Source organism: Coptis chinensis, chromosome 5 (genome assembly GCF_015680905.1).
Source record: "Coptis chinensis isolate HL-2020 chromosome 5, ASM1568090v1, whole genome shotgun sequence".
Lineage (NCBI taxonomy): Eukaryota > Viridiplantae > Streptophyta > Magnoliopsida > Ranunculales > Ranunculaceae > Coptis > Coptis chinensis.
This window is the reverse complement of record NC_141460.1, coordinates 50659599-50679998: the sequence shown is the minus strand read 5'-3', so window position 1 is coordinate 50679998 and position 20400 is coordinate 50659599. Positions and strand designations below refer to the sequence as shown.

At 35.5% G+C, this 20400-nt stretch overlaps 2 protein-coding genes across 4 annotated transcripts; one reads left to right on the top strand and one right to left on the bottom strand.

Annotated features, from left to right (window-relative positions):
- Positions 1 to 1142: 1142 nt before the first annotated feature.
- On the bottom strand, positions 1143 to 18662 carry LOC147497813 (uncharacterized). Of its 3 annotated transcripts, XR_015195259.1 has the most exons (5): positions 18438 to 18598; positions 18139 to 18315; positions 11549 to 12931; positions 9899 to 10952; positions 1143 to 4737 (listed from the first exon to the last, which is right to left on the bottom strand). XR_015195259.1 is itself a non-coding variant. In XM_086560138.1 (4 exons), exons 1-4 carry the CDS (start codon positions 18471 to 18473, stop codon positions 4708 to 4710), a joined length of 1626 nt encoding a protein of 541 aa, XP_086416264.1. In that variant the 5' UTR covers positions 18474 to 18662; the 3' UTR covers positions 1143 to 4707. The 3 variants fall into 3 exon arrangements, 2 of the variants coding, with proteins under 2 accessions (XP_086416264.1, XP_086416265.1); XM_086560138.1 differs by lacking the exon at positions 9899 to 10952 and having other exon boundaries at positions 18438 to 18662; XM_086560139.1 differs by lacking the exons at positions 9899 to 10952; positions 18438 to 18598 and adding an exon at positions 16515 to 16683 and having other exon boundaries at positions 18139 to 18277.
- On the top strand, positions 1247 to 3216 carry LOC147497814 (glycosyltransferase family 92 protein RCOM_0530710-like). Its single transcript, XM_086560137.1, has one exon. It carries the CDS (start codon positions 1247 to 1249, stop codon positions 3020 to 3022), a length of 1776 nt encoding a protein of 591 aa, XP_086416263.1. The 3' UTR covers positions 3023 to 3216.
- Positions 18663 to 20400: the final 1738 nt, after the last annotated feature.

The following is a 20400-nucleotide window of genomic DNA, read 5'->3' as shown; positions in this document are numbered from 1 at the left end:
TTATTTTCAACAAAGACCCTTGACCTATTTCCAACCGTCACCCTCATAGTACCTCGTGGCTGTGATTTCGCACAAGGCCCTATACGATGACATATGTGGTTCTATTTATGTCTTATTACTACTTGATCGACTTCTAGATGATGGAATCGGAACAAGAACTCTGTGGTCTTAATTAGTTCCAGTTCAGTTCTGGACACCCTACCTTCCAGTATTGTACGTTTCTCAATTGTGCGAGTAGAATTTGTACACAAGTGGCAATATATTATCGCCGACTCCACTAACATAAATGCTCTTTGATTAATTTGATGCCATGAATAATTTGTTATACCATATAGTAAATCGTTTTGGTTTTGGATTATCGCCATTGATTCATTGAACATGACATTTGTCCTTAACAATAAAGGAGGAGAAAGAAACAAAAGCTTTTGTCATTGTACCCTTGAGACTATTTATAAGTTTTGAGGATCGGATTTGTATGACAGGCTGAGTTTATAGATTTCAAATCAAATCAAGTATTACCTGTTTTTTGTTCGTATAGTAAAGACCTGAGAATGTGCCAAATGGCATTTTGAAATTGGACTCATGTCATTCTCTAAGCCAAATAACAACTTAGATTTCAATAAGACGACTTTGATTTACTCAATCAATGGTATAGTCAAAATATTATCGCGTAATATTTTTGTTCCAGCTCAATTACACCAATACTCTTCATGATTCAATACATCGACGGAAATCGCAACACATTCATGATTCAGTGAATTATTTTAAGCAAAAAGAAACTAATATGAACTGGCAAAAGTACCAAATTATCAATATTCCTTTCTTCTTTTCAAATATAGAATCTAAAATAATACATTGACACTTGCCAAGTTGGTATTAAAAAAGCTTTGTGGCCAAATAAATCATATACAAATATGCATCTTCTAATTTAGTGTAATGTATGTGCCAATATATTTTCAGCTATCAATTGTTATTAAGAAACTAGTACGTAGCAATTGATCCTGTTTATTAACTCCATAAAGGAAAGTGTAATTTGGTTTAAGTATTAGACAAAGGCAGCCAGGTTGGACGAAGACAACTCAGACTTCTCTGACGTACCATAAGCCTGTCTTAGTATACACCTCGCTTCTCTCTCTCTTTCCGACATAAACCAGACCCCATAACCAATCATTCTACTTGGTTCACCTGTCTCCAATCTTTCTAGAAAACACTCGGATCTGAATTCTCTCTTACTTTGTCCTTCATTATGGATTCAAAGAAGAGACGCTTACATACAAAACAACGATGGAAGTATACTTTCTTCTTCTTCTCCTTTTTCATACTAGTCTTCTTGTTTCATGGTCATTTTCCAGTAGGGTCAAAAGCATATCATCCAGTTCTAACTATCCATCCATTATCGCTTATATCGATTCAGAACTCACGTTCCGAAACGTTGTTTCAGTTAAAGGTGGTCGATCGAATATTGTTTCCTGATCATGTCTTGTTACTTGTGTCCAAGGATGATCATTCTTTGTTGGGTGTGGACTGCATATATCGAATCCAAGGCGAGTTGTCCAACGCTAGCGATGAAGAACTTGCTTTACCGGTGTTGTCTATGGATGAGTATAATGATCTAGAGTCGATTATACGATGCCCACTTCCACCTGCTAATTATTCAGCTATAGTTAATCTGCGAAGGCGTGCTAAGAGAAGTGTAGGTGAAGATACTGGTTCCTTATTAGTTGATCGAGCTGTTCATTCGTGGGAGTCATTAGTATATGGGGCAGTTCTTGATGGTGAAACTGCGGTGGTGTTTGTAAAAGGACTGAATCTTCGAGCAGATCGAGTTTCTGATGCGACACAGTTCAGCTGCCATTTTGGGTGGGATAGTGCCGAGAGGAGTACTAAATATGTTCTTGCTACCAGAGCTATTACAGCTGCTCAGGAAGTTGTTCGGTGTTTGCTGCCAAGAAGCCTTCGAATGCTCCCTGCAAGGGCTACTGGAGCTCGAGTCACAATTGGTGTCCCATCCCATAGACATATCCTCACTCGCAGTCAAAGCCATAGGCGAGCTGGACTTCGTGGTTCAAGTAAATTTTCTTCTCGTCGCCTTCCATCAGTTGCTAAGCTTATTGATTCAAATTCAAGAGGAACGGATAGTAAGAAGCATGAGCTTTGTGTGTGTACAATGGTCTGGAACCAGGCTTCATCGCTTCGAGAATGGATTGCATACCATGCTTGGCTTGGCGTCGAGCGTTGGTTCATCTATGACAACAACAGTGAGGATAATATCAAGGAAGTGGTAAAAAAGCTTGAGCAAGAAAACTACAATGTGAGCAGGCATGTTTGGCCTTGGATTAAGACCCAAGAAGCTGGATTCTCCCATTGCGCACTCGAGGCAAAGAATGAGTGCAAGTGGGTGGGATTCATCGATGTTGATGAATACTTCTACTTCCCTGTTCCCATTACTCATCGGCACCCAAAAGAGGAATTTGGCTATCCAGGCCGAAACTCCCTTCGAACGATGGTTGCAGAGTATTCTAATTCAACAACAATTGGAGAAATCAGAACTACTTGTCATAGCTTTGGTCCATCAGGACTCACTAGAATGCCTTCACGGGGAGTGACCGTGGGGTACACTTGTAGGCTCCAAAGCCCCGAGCGACATAAGTCCATTATACGGCCAGATGCTCTAGATGATACCCTACTTACTGTAGTTCACCATTTTCATCTAAAACCAGGATACAAGTACTTCAACTTACCCCAGAGCACAGCACTAATCAACCACTACAAGTACCAGGTATGGGAATCATTCAAAGCAAAGTTTTCTCGACGGGTGGCTACCTATGTTGCTGACTGGCAGGAAAACCAGAATGAGGGGTCGAAGGACAGAGCACCCGGGCTTGGAACAGAAGCGATTGAGCCGCCTAATTGGTCACGCCGGTTCTGTGAGGTATGGGATACAGGTCTGAGGGACTTTATTATGTCCAATTTAGCTAACCAGGATTCTGGATTGCTGCCTTGGGAGAGATCTCTTCTATGAGAAAGATCAGAATCACTTGCACAAACAGCGATTTTTCGCCTTGACATAGGTTAACCATGTTTTGTTTATATCTTTAGTTCATTTTTCACTACATAGGAATTCAAAAGAAGCCATTGGTATAGAGATACAGAGATCTTACATATATGTAATTCTTTGAGGAATTCAGAAGTAAACGGTGGTCGTCGTTCTTTTTATCCTGTATATTGTCTTGGTAGAATATTGGATTTTATGTTACCAGAAGAAAGGTTTCCAAGGATGCAGAATCCTGTAACTCGTATGGTAATTTGCCATCAGAATGCCTACATTGTGCCTTCAGGCAACCGATGACCGCCTCAAAATATTGAATTTGATAATATGATCCACATTTTTCTCTGCAATACTTCGTGTTATATGAAGCAAGGTTGTATGATAGGGTTGAACAAGTAAGGCTAAATAATTCGCCTCCAATAGTTTAAAAAGGTCACCGAAGGCTGTAATCGTTACCAAGCATTGAAACCCTTTTGTTAGGTCGGCCCTTACGTATTATACCAAACTTTAACGTGATTAGTGACTTCTAGCCTGTACCATTGATACACTTATTTGTATAGAAAACAGCTTCATGCATTCTACACCTATGAATTAGGATGAAGAGATGCTCAATTTCCAGGGAATTAAACATTTTATACTAAAAAGCAAGTCGTCGTACGGGTCCTTGTATAAAATAACACAAATTAAAGGTCTCACTTTATATAAGAAGCAAGTTGTACCTACAGGTCCTTGTGAAATAGAGGTGGTGGCAAGGTACCAGACGACTACCTCTTCTTCCAACACCGGCTACTGTAAAAACTGATATTAAGGTGGCTGTTCTCGGAAACGGCTTAATCACATAGGTCTTGGTGAAATATATCTACATACTAGTAGTCTAGTTTTATCGCTGATATTTCACATCTTAAGACGTGTTCTGTACATTCTATCCCAAAAACTTCACTAACTCTATCGTTGTGAACACTGCAGTTAAACCCTTATTGCTGTGTGCTAAACTCAAGTGGGACCTGTTCCACTACTGTCAGATTTCTTGGAGCCCATAAGGCGAAATATTAGCCTACCTAGTTAGCGGTATGCAATACCTCACTGCATATCACACACAGACTTTGTACCTTGGATGTTGGTTACAAGGTTAACCCCATGCCCTAAAACTTGAACTCAGGCCCACTCAGTGAACCAGCGAAACTCTTCGAAAAGTGTTTGACTGTGAGACTGCGAGTCTAATGTTCAAAATCACCAATTTTGCGTAATAACATGATCGCCGTGTAGAACCACATCTAGAAAAGGAAGAGAAGGAGAAGGGTAGTTTCCATATGTATTTGCATGATAACTGTACCACTTGTATCTTGTATGAAGTCATATATTTTCAGCCCACCAGCAAAATAAAACTATTCATCAAAGACTTGCTCATAAAAGGGAATGAAGTGACAACATAAATACCAACTATATTCTAATATGGTATATGTGAAAACCAGGGGTGTAGGATAACACCTCCTCTGGAGGATGGAGAAAAAACACTACATACTATAACTTACTAATACTTGTGAGCTTACACTGTAACTCGAGAAACACCAAGCTCTCTCTTGACAGTTGGCCGCCATTCACTGAGCGCTTTTTCACATAATCACATCTTTTGTTATGAGGATTAAGCAGCTTTACAGCTACCATTTCTTCTCCTTCAAGGAAATGAGCTGTAAACGATAAAGAATCCAAGATTAAGACGACAATCCAAAACCACTAGTAACATCAACCTATTTATAGAAGAAAAAAAAAATAATACTAAAACAGCAGTGAGCATAAGAGATGACATCATTCAATCTTAAAGACATCACCATTAAGTTATAGTAACAGATGCAACAGAAAAGAGTTCAGTAACAGAAAGATCCTAGTACTTACAGACTATATATGGCCTACTTCATTTCTTTTTCTCTTTCTTTTTTATTTTATTTTTTCCTTTTTCTTTTTCTAATCAATGAAAGATAATGTACTTACATAATGTTAAGATCACATCAAAACCCGAAAAAGTGGCGAAGGTACTGATCTATGACCAGAACCAGTAGCCATGTAACTAAGTAAAAGAAAAAAAAAAAAAAAACACTCTGACTAACATAAGGAAGTCGCCATCTAACTAAGTTATACCAACAAAGCAAACAAAAAATTGAAAAAAGAAAAAATATATATATTATAAAGGTACTGATCATCACTTTTAAGACTCACAAATCTCACATGTTAGAAACAGCTTGTACTAGATTTTGGACCCGGGCATACGCCCGGGATCTATTAAATATTTTGTGTGCTGAAAAAGCTTTACAAAATGTCTCACACAAATTTTCGAATCAGAATATATTTTTATTGAAAATAAACCAAAATACGTTAATAAGCAGCGATTATGGTGCATAAGTACTTGGGAACTAAGGGATCAAATTAAGATAACTTCTTCACTTTGTGGTTTAGGATATTAATTCATAATTTTCAAATAGAATTATCTTAAACTCGATCTAGCTTGTATAATAATTTTCTTAGATTTACGGTAATTTAGCGGCAAATTTTCGAATCAGAATATATTTTTATTGAAAATAAACCGAAATACGTTAATGAGCAGCGATTATGGTGCATAAGTATTTGGAAACTAAGGGATCAAATTGAGATAGCATCTTCACTTTGTGGTTTAGATATTAATCCGTAATTTTCAAATGGAATTATCTTAAACTCGATCTAGCTTGTATAATAGTTTTATTTGATTTATAATGATTTAGCGGTAAATCATCACCGCTCGGCTTATGTACTAAAGTGTACAAATCACTAAAACATATTGATTGTTTCCATATCCTCAAAGAATACACTACTCCTACTTGAAAAGATTTATCACATGAACGTGTCCTACGAACGGGTGTCATTATATTAAATTATTCTAAAAAATATTAGCAACTATGCATAGCTATGAGATATGAAAATTATATTAATTACTCATTTAAATTTCTTCCACCACTCTATAAAAAAGGAAGCATCAAACCTTGATAAAACTCATCGACTTCTTTTTATTGTTAGGTTTAACAATAGAAGTTTGATTGAAGTTTTGTGATAATGTCTAATGTGGCAAAGATAATATTAAAGCTACTTGAATAGCATGGCATTCCCAATCACAATAAAAAAATTATGATAAATACTACTTAAAACACAAAACTATATTTGTCGAGACATTTAGTCCCCATACATATAATACAAATATGTTTTAGGGTTATTAGTTTAATGCATTTGCATCAAGTATCTAATTTTCCATTAATTATTCTTTGAGATTAGTTTAATGTAGTACGTTGGATCTAGTTTCCAATTTCTCATTAATTATTCTTTGAGATTAGTTCAATGCAGTTGCATCAAGTTTCCGATTTCTCGTTAATTATTATTTGAGGTTAGTTCAGTGTAATTGCATCCACTTTATGATTTCCGGTTAATTATTCATTAAGGTTAATTAAGTACAGTTGCATCCAGTTTTCGATGTTTCGTTAATTAGTATTTGAGATTAGTTCATTGCATTTGTATCCAGGTTCCAATCTCTCGTTAATTACTCTTTGAGGTTAGTTAAATACATCTGCATCTAGTTTCTGATTTCCCGTTAATTGTTTTTGTAGGTTAGTTCGATAGTTTACAATTTTTATACAAATTGCATACATGTAAGAGTCTATTTTTATAAACTCACCTTCGTTTTGGGTTCCTAATTACTCCTAATTACTCATGTGAGAAGGCTAAAAAAACGGACATTTATGCTTTGAGGTCAGTGCAATGCAATTACATCTGACTTCCGATTTCCAGTTAACTATTTTTTTGAGGTTATTTCAATACATTTGCATCCAATTTTTGATTTCCCGTTAGTTAATCTCTGATTTTAGTTTAATGCAGTTGCATCTAGTTTTTGGTTTTCCGTTAATTATTCTTTGATGTTAGTTCAATGCAGTTGCATCCAATTTCTGATTTTATGTTAATTGTTTTTTAAGGTTAGTTCAATGCATTTGCATCAAGTTTCCGATTTCCCGTTAATTATTTTTTTAAGTTAGTTCAATGCAGTTACATCAAATTTATAATTTTCCGTTAATTATTCATTTATGTTAGTTCAGTGCAGTTTCATCCATTTTTCAATGTTTCGCTAATTAGTCTTTGAGATTTGTTCATTGCATTTAGATCCAGTTTCCGATTTCCCATTAATAACTCTTTAAGATTAGTTCAATACATCTGCATCCAGTTTCTGATTATTTATGCTCTGAGGTTAGTTCGATGCAATTATATCCGGTTTCTAATTTCCCATTAATTATTCTTTGAGATTATTTCAATGCATTTGTATTTAGTTTCCGATTTCCCACCAATTATTCGATGAGGTCAGTTCAATGCAGTTGCATTCGGTTTTTTATTTTCTGTTAATTATTTTTTGAGTTTAGTTCAATGCATTTGCATCCAGTTTCCGGTTTCCCATTAATTATTATCTGAGGTTTGTTTAATGTATTTACATACCGTTTTCGATTTCCCGTTAAATATCTTTCAATGATTTGCATCAAATTTCTAATTTCCCATTAGTTATTATCTGACTTTAGTTTAATGCAATTGCATCTAGTTTCCGATTTCTAATTAATTACTTTTTGAGTTTAGTTTATTGCAGTTGTATAAAATTTCCGATTTCCCTTTAATTACTCTGAGCTCAGTTATGTATTTGAATCCAGTTTCTGATTTCCTTTTAATTATCCAATATGATGTGTAATACCAATTTCTACTAATCCATCTGTAGTGTCCTTGCAAACATGACATAAAAAATAAATTATGCTTGATTTACTATGTGGGATCATCGAAGATTATCCAGTTCCCAATTTCCCATTAATTATTCTTTAAATTATACATGACTCACTATGTGGAATCTTCAAAGATTATCTACGAACGGGTGTTGTTATATTAATTATTCTAAAAAATATTTGCAAATATACAGAATTATTATATATTAATATTATATTTATCACTCAACCAAATTTCTTATAACATGAAAACCTCACTTTCCATTAAAAAAAAAGAACCCACCTTTAATAAAAACCTTTCAACTTCATTTTGTTGTTTACTAAAATAAGTTTGATTGAAGTTTTGTGAGATTGCCTAATAAGGTGAAGTTATATATATTGAAGCTACTTGAATAGCAGTGAGTTCCCAATCATACGAAAAGAGATAAGATAAACACCATTTTAAATGCAAAACTATATTTATCGAGACATTCCCACAACATATAACTCAACTATGTTTTGAGGTTAGTTCAATGCATTTGTATCCAGTTTATGATTTTCCGTTATTTATATTTTGAGGTTAGTTCAATGCAGTTGCATCCAATTTCCAATTCCCGTTATTTATTTTTTGAGATCAGTTCAATGCAGTTGAATCCAGTTCGATTTTTTTTAGTTAATTATTTTTTTCGATTAATTGATACATTTGCATCCAATTTCCAATTTCCTGTTAATTGTTCTTTGAGATCAGTTCAATGCATTTGCATCCAGTTTCTGATTTCCCATTAATTATTCTGTGAGATTAGTTTAATGTATTTGCATCCAGTTTCCAATTTCTCGTTTATTATTTGATAAAGTTATATTTGCATCTAGTTTCCGATTTCCCGTTAATTATTGTTTGAGGTTAGTTTAATGAATTTGCATCCAGTTTCCGATTTCCCGTTATTTATTTCTTGAGGTTAGTTCAATGCATTTGCATCCCGTTTATTTTTTAAGATTAATCCAATGCAGTTGCATCTGGTTTCCGATTTCCCGTTAATTATTTTTTAAGATTAGTTCCATGCATTTGCATCATGTTTCCAATTTATAATTAATTTTTCTTTTAGGTTAGTTCAATGCAGTTGCATCCAGTTTCCGATTTCCTGATAATTTAATCTTTGAAGGTTAGCTCAATACAGTTGCATCCAGTTTCCGATTTTCCGACAATTATTTTTTTTTATGTTAGTTTGATATATTTGCATCCAAATTTTGATTTTCCATTAATTATTATTTGAGGTTAGTTTAATGCAGTTGTATCCATATTTCAATTTTCTATTAATTATTTTTTAAGATTAGTTTAATGTTTGCATTTGCATCCAGTTTCCATTTCCCCGTTAAATATTATTTGAGGTTAGTTCGATGCGTTTGCATCCATTTTTCGGTTCCTCATTAATTGTTTTTTGACGTTAGTTTCATTCAGTATTATATATTTTTTAAAATATTTGTCATTATTGCTTTGCCGTTATTTTTGTTTAATTTTTTTTTCATTTTCTATTATATATTTTGTGATGTTATTTTTTGTATAATTGTTTTTAACTATGTTCTGAGGCCGTGTTAAAGATATATTCGAAATAAGTCGGTACTTTATCATAAACACTAAAATTGTATAATTTGTAATAGGAAATTAGTTTCTACAAATCACATATTTTTTAGCAATTTTTTTTATTTGATCAAATATATAAAAATTGAAATACTAAAAATATTTGATTCGTAATAGAAAATTACCTTTTACAAATCACCTATTTTTTAGCAATTTTTTTTATTTGATCAAATACATAAGAATTGAAAATACACTCAAACTCTCCAAAGAGGTTCTATGTACGTAGTATTGTAGCCTATTAGAAAAGACTGTATTTCATATTAGAGTGCTACATAGGACAGAGAAAAAAACTAACTCTCATATTAGAGTGCCACATAAGAGAGAGAAAATCCTTCATTAGAAGTCTCTGCTTTAGTATATAAATAGTAGATACCAAGGGAACTGAGAAAATGGGGATTTTATTTATACCTGTTAAACCTAAAACCAAAGATTCAGGTGCTGGAGGCTATAAGCAGAACTTACATAGGGATTAAACAGCTTGGGCAGTGTGGCAACCTGAGAGATCCAACCAAGATTGTGGCAGCAATACTCTAGAATACGTGGCCGCAAAGGAAGCCACCCAAGGTTCAACCAAGATTGTGGCAGAACTACTCCAGAATACGTGGCAGCAAAGGAAGACGCCCAAGGCCCAAGGGTGTGGCAGCAGAAAAAGCCCACCCCAAAGGGTGCGATGAAGAGATTTTGACTCCTAACTCCTAAGTGTGTCTAGGGCTTTGATACCAAAACGTAATAAAGGTGGCATCAAGGATTTTGGCTTTGATATCATCTTCACAGATGCAGATTATGCTGATAAAACTATATTTTAGCTATTTGAATAAGAAAAGAAGTCTGGAGGAGAAGAGAGAAAAAGACCATTTGGCCTTCTCTAAAACATCCATATCTAACAAAATAGTAGGGTTTACATAGCAGAAACATCCTAAAAAATTCGGGTCGGGGTGCTGCCCCCGAAACCCCAATGAATTATTCCCAACCAAGGTAGTGAAGCGATGTGGGAAATGTCCCTTAGAACCCTGGCATGCTGGTTCCCTTAGTGATAGTCAATCTGCTCACAGTTTTTGCATATTAGAGACAATCTGGTTGCTTTGAAAGTTTGAAATCACTTCATTGTTATAAGATATAACAGTACTGCTAATATGATTGCTTGCGGCTCTGTTCTTCAGGAGTGAAACACAAACAGTGCCCAATATTCATTTTGTTTGAGAGTAGGTCCAATCTAGTGTCATCACCACTGTTCCAGTCGTTCTGCTGATCAGCTTGCCAATATGTTTACAATCTAGTCTTGTCGAGCTGGGCCAAATTGACATCTTTACTCCAACTTAACGGGGCAGTGTTGAGGGGTTTTTATATCTAATGAGGAGTGTTTATATAATTTCTATTGTGTTAGGAGTGTTATTTTTTTCATATATCATTAATATGAAATAGCAGGGGCAGGCCACATTGGATTATATCACCAGACCGTTAAGCAGGAGCGTCAAAGCGCCTAACTTCGGAAGCTCCACTATCTAGAGCGTCTTCCCTAGCATTCATATCATTTGGTTACTAGTCAGCGTTTTAATATTGCAAGCTTCAATATTTTACTAACAATGAATAGTCAAATCAAATTACTTACTAGACCATTATAATATTGTTATAAGCTGTAACTTGGTAAGTGTTAGCTTCTGTTTATCATCCATATCTTTGTGACACATGCCTTGTGACAGTAAAGTTGTAGGTGATCTACTTAATGTCTACATCTCTAAGATTATCGGTCTGACCAAAGTACATTTTAATTAGAGGTGAGCTGCCTAAAAAAGAGGTGATTTGTCGCTGTAATAGCACAGAGTGTGTTTCCCAAAAAGCAAAGTGCGGTTTTACCGAGGTTTGGGTAGAAAAGCGCAAAAGCGGAGATTAGAAGTGGGAGCGACAAGCATGTATGATGACGGTTTGGGTGACTAAGGAATTCTATCCCACATTTTATCTTCTCTATCTTCTTTAAAAAGCCTTGTGTCCACAACAATGAGACCGTTGATCAAAATGCAAATGAACTCTTGGATTCCTTCACTGAACAAGAACACTGAGTATCATCCTAATTATAGTCTATGATAAATTTAAAGAAGGGGAAATTTCACGCACCTGACGAGCAACCTGCATCAATTGTCGATCATCTCGAGATGATTCAACCATCATTCTAGACTTTAGTGGCTCTGGGCCATTGCTTTGTATCTCAGTTGGCTTCTTCTTTGAAGTGTTGTTTTCTAGAGATACACTCTGACCAAGGATGCTCAAGGATGTCCTCTTGCGCTTCCTCTGGAATGTGTACTTCAGAAATTTATCATCTGTAGTTTGTGAAGGGGCTCTATTAGTCTTCTCACAATTTTCATCAACTTGGGAGTTAGAATTCATTAATTGCACTTGAACATTCCTGAGGCTGGATATAGAATCTGGAACCTCTGACCTATCTGCCCCTTTCTCGTGGGTTGTCAAATATGACTTATCTACTTTGCCCTCATTGCAAGAATTCTGGATGCTTCTTGCTTCAAGAACCTCAGTATCAATTAGAATATCAGCGGGACATCCTAATTTACTGCCCATGACGGACGGTACTTTATGTTCTGTTTGTTCAATTCTCCTAGATGGATCTTTGCCCAATTTCCCGATGTTACTCTCAAGACGTGTAGAAATTTGGCAAGTAGTTAGAGAAGCTCCAACAGGTGATTTCATCATCTGGTTAGTGCAGAAAGTAGTCCTGGCTTTCCTTGATCTAGCTCCTCTTTTTCTAGAAGGAATTCTGACAAACTTAAATCCTTGAGCTTTGTCCCAGCAATTATCTATCTGCAGTAGCTTCCCCAACCGAGTTGTATTCTTTTTTGTTAGATGCATATTGCCAGCCTTTGTACTGACTGATATACAGGCTCCTTCAGATGCTTCATTCTCTTGAAAGAATGAATTTCTCTTTTTGTGCAAGGACTGGTTATCTGTATGTACAGGAGAAGATGATTTCCCATTAAGCTGGTTCTTATCAAATGCATGTACTCTCTGAGTACACCCACTTCGGTACAGCTGAGGCTCTTTGGTTCTTTCAATCATCAATGATAGATCAGGTTTACCAGCATCAAAGTTCTCCTCTGGGCAATCGCTTGGAAGCTCAGTCCATAACAGTACATTATCAGGCGCGGAAGAACAATGATCAAATGCATGGCTCTGATACAATCGAGCATCCTTCACGTTGGAAGATGATAGTGTGGCAGGTCCTAAAGCCAAAGGATATAATAGAATGGACTCAGAGGTAATTACTTTGTTCACCTGTGGTGCATCTTCATCGGAAGCCGCAGCCCCTTTTACAATTTTTTTATCCAAAGGCTGCACTAGATTGCTTTTCAACTTCTGCAGTTCCTCTTTCACTTCTCTCAACTCTGTCCTTAGGTAATTTGCCACATCCCCGGCTTCGTGGAGCTTGGCTTCAAGTTCCTGAATTTTTCTTCTTTGACTAAAGGATGTCATTTCCGCTTCAGCAATCTAGAAACGAGAATAGTGAACAATGTAGAAAAACTTTGTTTAGAAACTCTTATTAAAAGCAATAGAGTAAGGAAGTTCCACCCTAGTTGACATGAATTATAGAAGTCGCAACATGTAGTTGGATGAACTGATAAACACAGACACTTATACAGAGAAATAGACATATTTATGCTGTTACACAAGCAGTTGATTATCAATGCTTTCACGTTAAAAAGTACGGGCATGCCGCATGCATGTCTGCCACCGTGTTCCATTTGTTAAACTTGTTTCTTGATATATTATGGTCAATTTGTATTTTTTTTTCCAACGAATTTTAAGATCAGATCAAATAAACAACTTTTAAACCGACAAAATATTCAAAACCACTCTGAATATGGGACACAATCATCTTCTTAAGGGGAGGGTGGGATAAAAAAATACAAAGCTAAAAGGAGAAAGCGGAAGAGAAGCATAAAAAGAGGGATCCTTGGCAGATTGCAGCTGTAGTCCTCTAATTTCACAATTATTGTATGCTTGAGAAGCTCTTATCTAAAAGGTTAATCCTAAAACTTGCCAAAAAGGTAGAATCTAACAGCTCTGTAACTAATAAACCCTAAAAATTTGGACAAACTAAAGAAGATACATGTTTTCAAACGGCCTCATTCCTTTATCACATATATATCTTTCTCCTTTTGGATTTAAAGCAACCTCTAAATAAGAGTGGAAAAGTAGAACTATTTACGATACTTCTACTGCGTTATAAATGTCTCATTGATGCAAAAAGACAAATTTGAATAAGCATTTCATCTAATGTCACGATATATACCAGGTGTTAGAGAGAAAAGTATACTGGTACTGTCCTAAGAGAGCTCCTACAGATTTCCCATGGTACCAGATAAATTTGGAGCATCCAACTTAAAACCAAAAGGCAATAAGTGGAGCTGGCCCAGGAACTTAAATATTATAATGCAAGGCTTTAAATTCCCAATGTGGGATAATATACTCTACACACTCCTCATGTGTGGCCTACATTGAGCCAAGCATGTGGATTACTTTTATCTTGTGATGTGGAGTACCTTGGTTTTTTTGGCCATAAACAATAGCCTACTATGATGCCACGATAAATTTGGAGCATTGGGTGGTCGAAGGAACTTATTTATGACACAAGGCCTTAAATTCCTACTGTGGGAAAATATATCTCAACAGTACCAACTAATCTTCTTGCGATCAAATATTTGCATTGTACTTATCGTAAAGAACATTTTTAGATTCTTAATGGTAGTTCGTAGCAATCTTAAATGATTATTGAGGACAAAATTGGAAAAGACAAATGTGACAACATGATGCCAAACACAGGTAGCAATCATTGATTCTTTCCATATGCTATATGATTGAGCATGGAGCATGGTCATACAGTTGTAATTGATACCAGAAAACTATATTACATATACTCTATTAAGAGATTTATAAACTAAAAAAGTGTAACCAATCAAACACTGGATTAAATAAAATATCATTATTTTCCATGAATACCAACATTTTGCAATAAAAAATAAATAAAAATGGTAAAAATAATCCAATATATTCCATGAATAGAATGTACTATTGGTGTGCAGTGACGCTAATCAATTACAATTCCAGAGATAAAGAAGACAAAAACAACGTAAAGTGGGGGAAGCATGTAGATAACACTGTCATGGAGCGTAAAATTGAAAAGTTAAGGACAGTTGCTATGAGAAATAATGTCATGCAAACAGATGGAATATGTTAGGCTCCAACATCAGTGTGTAATGCCACGCAAAATTCCTATGATGATATACCAAACAAAACCATTGAGATTTATGGATTCCAACATCCTCCATTTGGCTTTCTAGTCATGAAGTTAGTACAGGAATCTGAGGTATCTCCAACCAGTAAGCCAACAACCACAAGCTAGTTTCTCTTAAATTCATCTTGATGTCCTTTATTTGGAAGACTATCTAAATTTTGCACCCAATGAGAAACGCACACATGTTATAGTGTACCATATGTATGATGTGTGTCATACAACAGACGTTCACAACCTGAAGACCTATTGCCATGTATCCTCATGTGGTGATACACGTGAACTGTGACCGACATGACAAACACCTAGAAAATAGAGTGCCCCTTTCTATGAAAGTAGAAAAATGTTAGATTAGATAAAGAAATGTTTAAATTCGCGTGATTTTGAGTTTTAATATGCACTTCAAAGTACTCTATGCTATGCTTATAGTACATAGAACAAAGACAAAAAAATGGGGGTGGGTATACCATTACGAAGGCAACCCACACTCAAACCAAAACGGCCTCCTCACACTGGGGAGGCATGAGGCAGGGTTAAAAAGTGGGTGAGCAAGGCTAGTGTAAGTAAGCATGAAACCATCTCAAGTACTAGTCAAGCAGGCTATTATCAAGTATAACTCTCCATATCAGATTAAGCCATAAAGTGTCAAAGACATTTAACTCATTCCCAATGAAATGAGTGATTGCTTATATGCATGGCGTAAATAGAATGAAAACTTGCTAACTTAGCACGTGACCAATATCTTGCTCCATTCGGTAGAATGTCTGGTCCCATTTTTACCAGTAGAATGAGATTTCACTGATTTAAGTATAACTAACAAACAAAACAGCCAGGAGAGGGAGTGAATAAGATCCCTATCATCTCAAACCAACCTAAATTCTTTAGTCATACCAAAAAAGAGTCTATGAGAACCTCAAAATGAGAACAACGGGGTGAAGGTGAATAGTACAAACGCGAAACGTTTTGATGTCTATTGACTAAAAGTCAATATTTAGTGATTTTGGAAGTCTTTTGATTTTTCTATTATCTTTTATTGCTTTTTATTCTTTTGGAATAAACAACAACGAAAGATTGGCTAACATAACCAAGGAGTAACATTTAATACACAAAAGTAACAAAGATAAAAATGGAAGATCTTTAGTACTAATCCAACATAAAATTCTCTAAGTTTACAAGGTCATTGAGACACAAAAAATAATGAGCTGACCAAAAATACAGTCCTTATACTTTTTTAGACTTGTGCTTACATAATTAATGTCTATCAAATGGATATGCTTGGCAGCGCCTTAACTACAGAGGTATAGATGCATGATATACATACGAATTAAAAAACTAATAAGTAAATAAATAAATTGCATGTCTGTTTCCTTGTAAACAAATGTATTGGTAGATCGGTGTGTGGACACAGATATTTTAAAAATATGGAGTTACGATCTTACATAGGAAAGTCTTCAGTGTTTACAAGACCAATGCAAACTTTACTGTTTCGTCATGATTTCATGAACAAGATGACAATGTATCATACAATTGATATTACCTAAGCATACAGGATCTGGAATGTGCCCCTAAGATGAAATGCTCAAAATATCACACTCTCACATAGTACGTTGACTTATCGGCTCACAACTTTTCCTGCAGGTCATCTCTTTCAAGATCTCGAGTTTCAATTACGATATCAATTACAGCGTACTTAGTATATGCATACAAAGCCATTGCCATTACAGAGCCGTTCCTTAATATCTCTATGATCAAGAAACATAAATTAGTTAAGTTCTTTACCTGGACCTTATCAAAACATGTTAGTCTTTATTTCTTCACGCATGATAGATGAATGCTTAATAAAGGTCTCTCCTTGGGTTTCGTCAGACCACGTTATTTCTGGCATCAACAAGATTTTCTTTTGTCCTGCTGAATATCTATTTTTGGCAGAGTCAAGTAAATCTCAAACCTAATATGACAGAAAAGTTTTGGAATTATATTTCTGATTGTATAAACATCAGATCCTGTATAACATGAAATTAGTAGCGAAATTGTAGCTACAAACACCTCACTTCAACAGAATGACATTCCTGTTCCGAGATTCAAAGCAAGAAATAAGAGACAAGATAACAAGTATCTGGAACATTCCTATGAGAAAACTATACTACCTGATATATATGACTATTTTGGGCTTTTCGGCACTAAAGTACCGACCCTTTTAATTTCTCAGGATTTGTTCCGACACACATTTTTCACCAAGCGCCACTAATCGTGTGCAACACTAGAACACTCTCATGGAAACCAGCTCCACAGTCTAACTTTTCCAAGAAGATCCACTGATCTACTTAGGGATATCAACACCGCTGGCTGATCCAGCACCTTGCTAAGCACCATTGCATGAAGTTCAGGTCATCAGTGAAGGATAGAGAAATGTATTTAATATTTTAATCGAGAGCATTGACAAAGTTTGATTTTGTCAAAAAGAAAGTTTCTTTTCTATTTCACGATAAAGGCTTTTCTACCTGGAAGAAAGATTATGTTGCTTCTTAAAACAACTTCTGTTGTAGAACTTGTATAATGATAAAAAACGATAAAAAACAAAAAAGAATAAAAGAATTTTGATAAGGAATTAAACTTTATTGGTAAATAATGCATAGGTACAAAAGGTACAAAAGGTACTTAGTTTTTTCCAACTTTTGTTTTTACCTTTTCTCCTCAACCACACAATATTTGTCCGAAGGATAAAAAAAACCTTATTCATATGTAAAATTGTTTACTTTCAAAAAATTAATAATTAAATTTTTTCTGCCATTGAGGCCTTAAGCCTCAAGCGCCTCTGAGGCTCACCTCAGTCCTCACAAAGGCAGAGTGCCTTGAGGCTAAGATGCTCTTTCCGAACCTTGGGTACAATTAGGTCATAGAAGAGACCGAATAATCCTATGACAAATACTCATTCTCCAAGCTTGATCCCACTACACTCTAATACAAAATGTGACCACCAAAAACATCTAACTATCTATAAGCATTAAAATCGACTCAGAATGTAAAGTAAAGACTCAAGTCTCTAACCCCGACATTGGAGATATCAAACCTAGCTTTCAGAAACTTGATTACATACAAAAACTCTACTGCGCTGAAGTCGGTATTATAAAACAATAAACCAAACAAATCAAGAGCTCATTTACATTCAAACTCCAAAATCAGTACCAAAGAACATGACTTAGAACAAACAATCCACATTATAACATACAAACAAATAACCATTCCTACATTTCATCCAAAAACCAAAATTTACCGTAAAATCAATCATACTAAACACCAAAGTGACCAAACCAATCAAAAGACTGCAAATTTTAAACAAAAATAGCAAACGAATACTAAACTATACAAGTACCAATCCACACATTATAATTCAAAATGTTACCTTAGAATCAGTCATAGTTTTCATTCTAACAAGCATATTAACAGCCTCTTCCTTAGCTCCAAACATTTGTTTCTGATATCCATACGCCTTTCGTTCCGAAACCATAATCTTAGCTGCTGCTTCTTTAGTTGTACTAAATATTATATCAGCATAAGCTTTGTTCAAAGCTTCCATTTTCTAGTAAAGACAAAAACAAAAATGTCATAAAAACAGTTACTTTGATATATTTGTAAATGATCAGACAATGTTGTTTGTTGAAGGAGTGTTGTGTTTTGAGGTATTTTTAGATAGATTGTTACCTTGTTTGCTTCTTCTTTTCTTCTTGTTTGATTCATTCTTTCATGTGTTGTGTTTTTTTCAGACAAAGTTGACAAAATTAAACTGAAGAGAAACAATAAGGTTGTTGGAGATGTCTGTTATGAACTGACACTTTTTTTTTTTTTTTTTTTTTTAATTACTTTGATTGACCTTTTTTGTTACGTTTAATTACGTTTAAACGGCGGGGGTTTGTTCTGTTGGTGCTAGGAGTAGAGTTAGAAATTTCTCGGTCCCTGACATTAGTAAATGTGTTTAGACACTAGGGTTTGCCCGTGCCATACGGCACTAAAGACCCCGACGCATCTTCGGCGCTGCCTAGGGTATGAGAGCGCCACATACAATTGACGGTGACTGAAAACTTCCGTGTGGAGGTCAATACCAACATACTTCACTGATTGTCCTTGAGACTTATTAATAGTCATTGAATAGGCACGGCGATCCCTAAGTAATATAATAAAAAATAATAGGAAAAGATGGATAAACCACAAAATAGTTATCTTCGCATATCCCATAGTCACATACGCAGATACGCCTGTGTTTAAATATACTTCTTATCCAAGGACTAACAATGTTTTACAAGATAGTGTCACGATGATCTTTGCGCACTTTTTTGCACACAAGTAAGGATATATTACAAATATAAAGAATGTTACATCGAGAGTGTTGTTACATGGTTCTTAAATCAAAATACTTCAAAGAAAGGCTAGTCAAATCTATCGGATGTCTTGAATAGACATTCAATAACTGGGACAAACTCAGGCCTAGTAGTTCTCCATAGGCGAAGTCTCCTGCATTCATGAGTGCGCCCTTTTTTTGCTGAGGAGTCGGCTTCAAAGTTTGCTTATCTGAGAGTAGAGTGATCCACCATTGTTCCATCAGTAGAGTTGTTCTTTGCCATCGTGCTTTCAAAGGCCAAGGTAGAGTCCCTCTTTAACCGCGGAATCACAACCATAGAGTCCCTCTCAATCCACAATTTGTTCCATCCTTTGTCTGCACGCCATTTCCATTGCCGATTACTTAAGGCAATGCATTCGCCTCCAAGTTTGTAAAGTCCATGCACAATCCCAAAAGTTCAACTTGTGAGTTCCCGAAAATCACACTGCTCCTCCTCCAACACCGGATTACCAATAGAAGAGCCATCGGTTGTTTTGGGTTTCACTATGTTTTCATCAAGTGGAATCCAAGAATCTTCTCAATTCCATTTGCCGGGTTTGATTCTTCCTTTCAAGTTCGGTTGAGTGAGAAGTGCTAAGTCCTCAACTGTGTTGAACTTAGTGACTTATGCCGTAAGACCGAAAGATGCGCCAGAGAAATACGAAAAAGGGTCGGAACAAAGTTGCGGCGCTTGTAACCGGCTTTATTGTTTCGAACAACATCAACAATAGATGTTAATTATTGGAGTTTCATTATCGATCCATATCACGGAGACCAAATCTCTTAACAACCATCACGGTAGGTGAGTTGAGTTGCAACAAGACAATGCAAACTTGTAGTCCGTCCTCCATGCCTCTATAGCGGTTCTAAATGCAAATGCCTTCTTCCTTCTTGCCTTCTTCCGATCCTTCCTTTGTTTTCTTCGAAATGCAACAATTTGGTCAAGCGACCCATTCTCCAAGAGCATACCAAATTATTCATAATTAGAAAGCAAAATGGTTCCATGACAAACATTTCTCCTTCAAAATTCAAATCTCGTAAAAAACATCCATTTAGCTATACTTTCATAATGTGGTCGAAGTTTTCAAAAGAAATATACCGTCAATTTGAACAATAAATAAATAATGTGGTTTAATTTATCCGGTGGGACGGAGTGCACCTCAAGTAAATGACTATCTCCAACCACCTGTGCTTAAACTCGAATAGAGAAATCAATTATATTTGAAAATATTAACATGTAAAATATTAACCTCAGAAAAAAAGGAATAGAGAAATCAATTATATTTTAAC

What these genes read in the sequence shown, in the direction of transcription:
- LOC147497814 (XM_086560137.1), top strand. Translation starts at nt 1,247, where the DNA reads ATGGATTCAAAGAAGAGACGCTTACATACAAAACAACGATGGAAGTAT.
- LOC147497813 (XM_086560138.1), bottom strand. Translation starts at nt 18,473, where the DNA reads ATGAATCAAACAAGAAGAAAAGAAGAAGCAAACAAG. An exon ending in GAAAAGAAGAAGCAAACAAG is followed by an intron (nt 18,316 to 18,437) that starts GTAACAATCTAT and finishes TGTCTTTACTAG; the next exon opens with AAAATGGAAGCTTTGAACAA. An exon ending in AAACTATGACTGATTCTAAG is followed by an intron (nt 12,932 to 18,138) that starts GTAACATTTTGA and finishes TCTCGTTTCTAG; the next exon opens with ATTGCTGAAGCGGAAATGAC.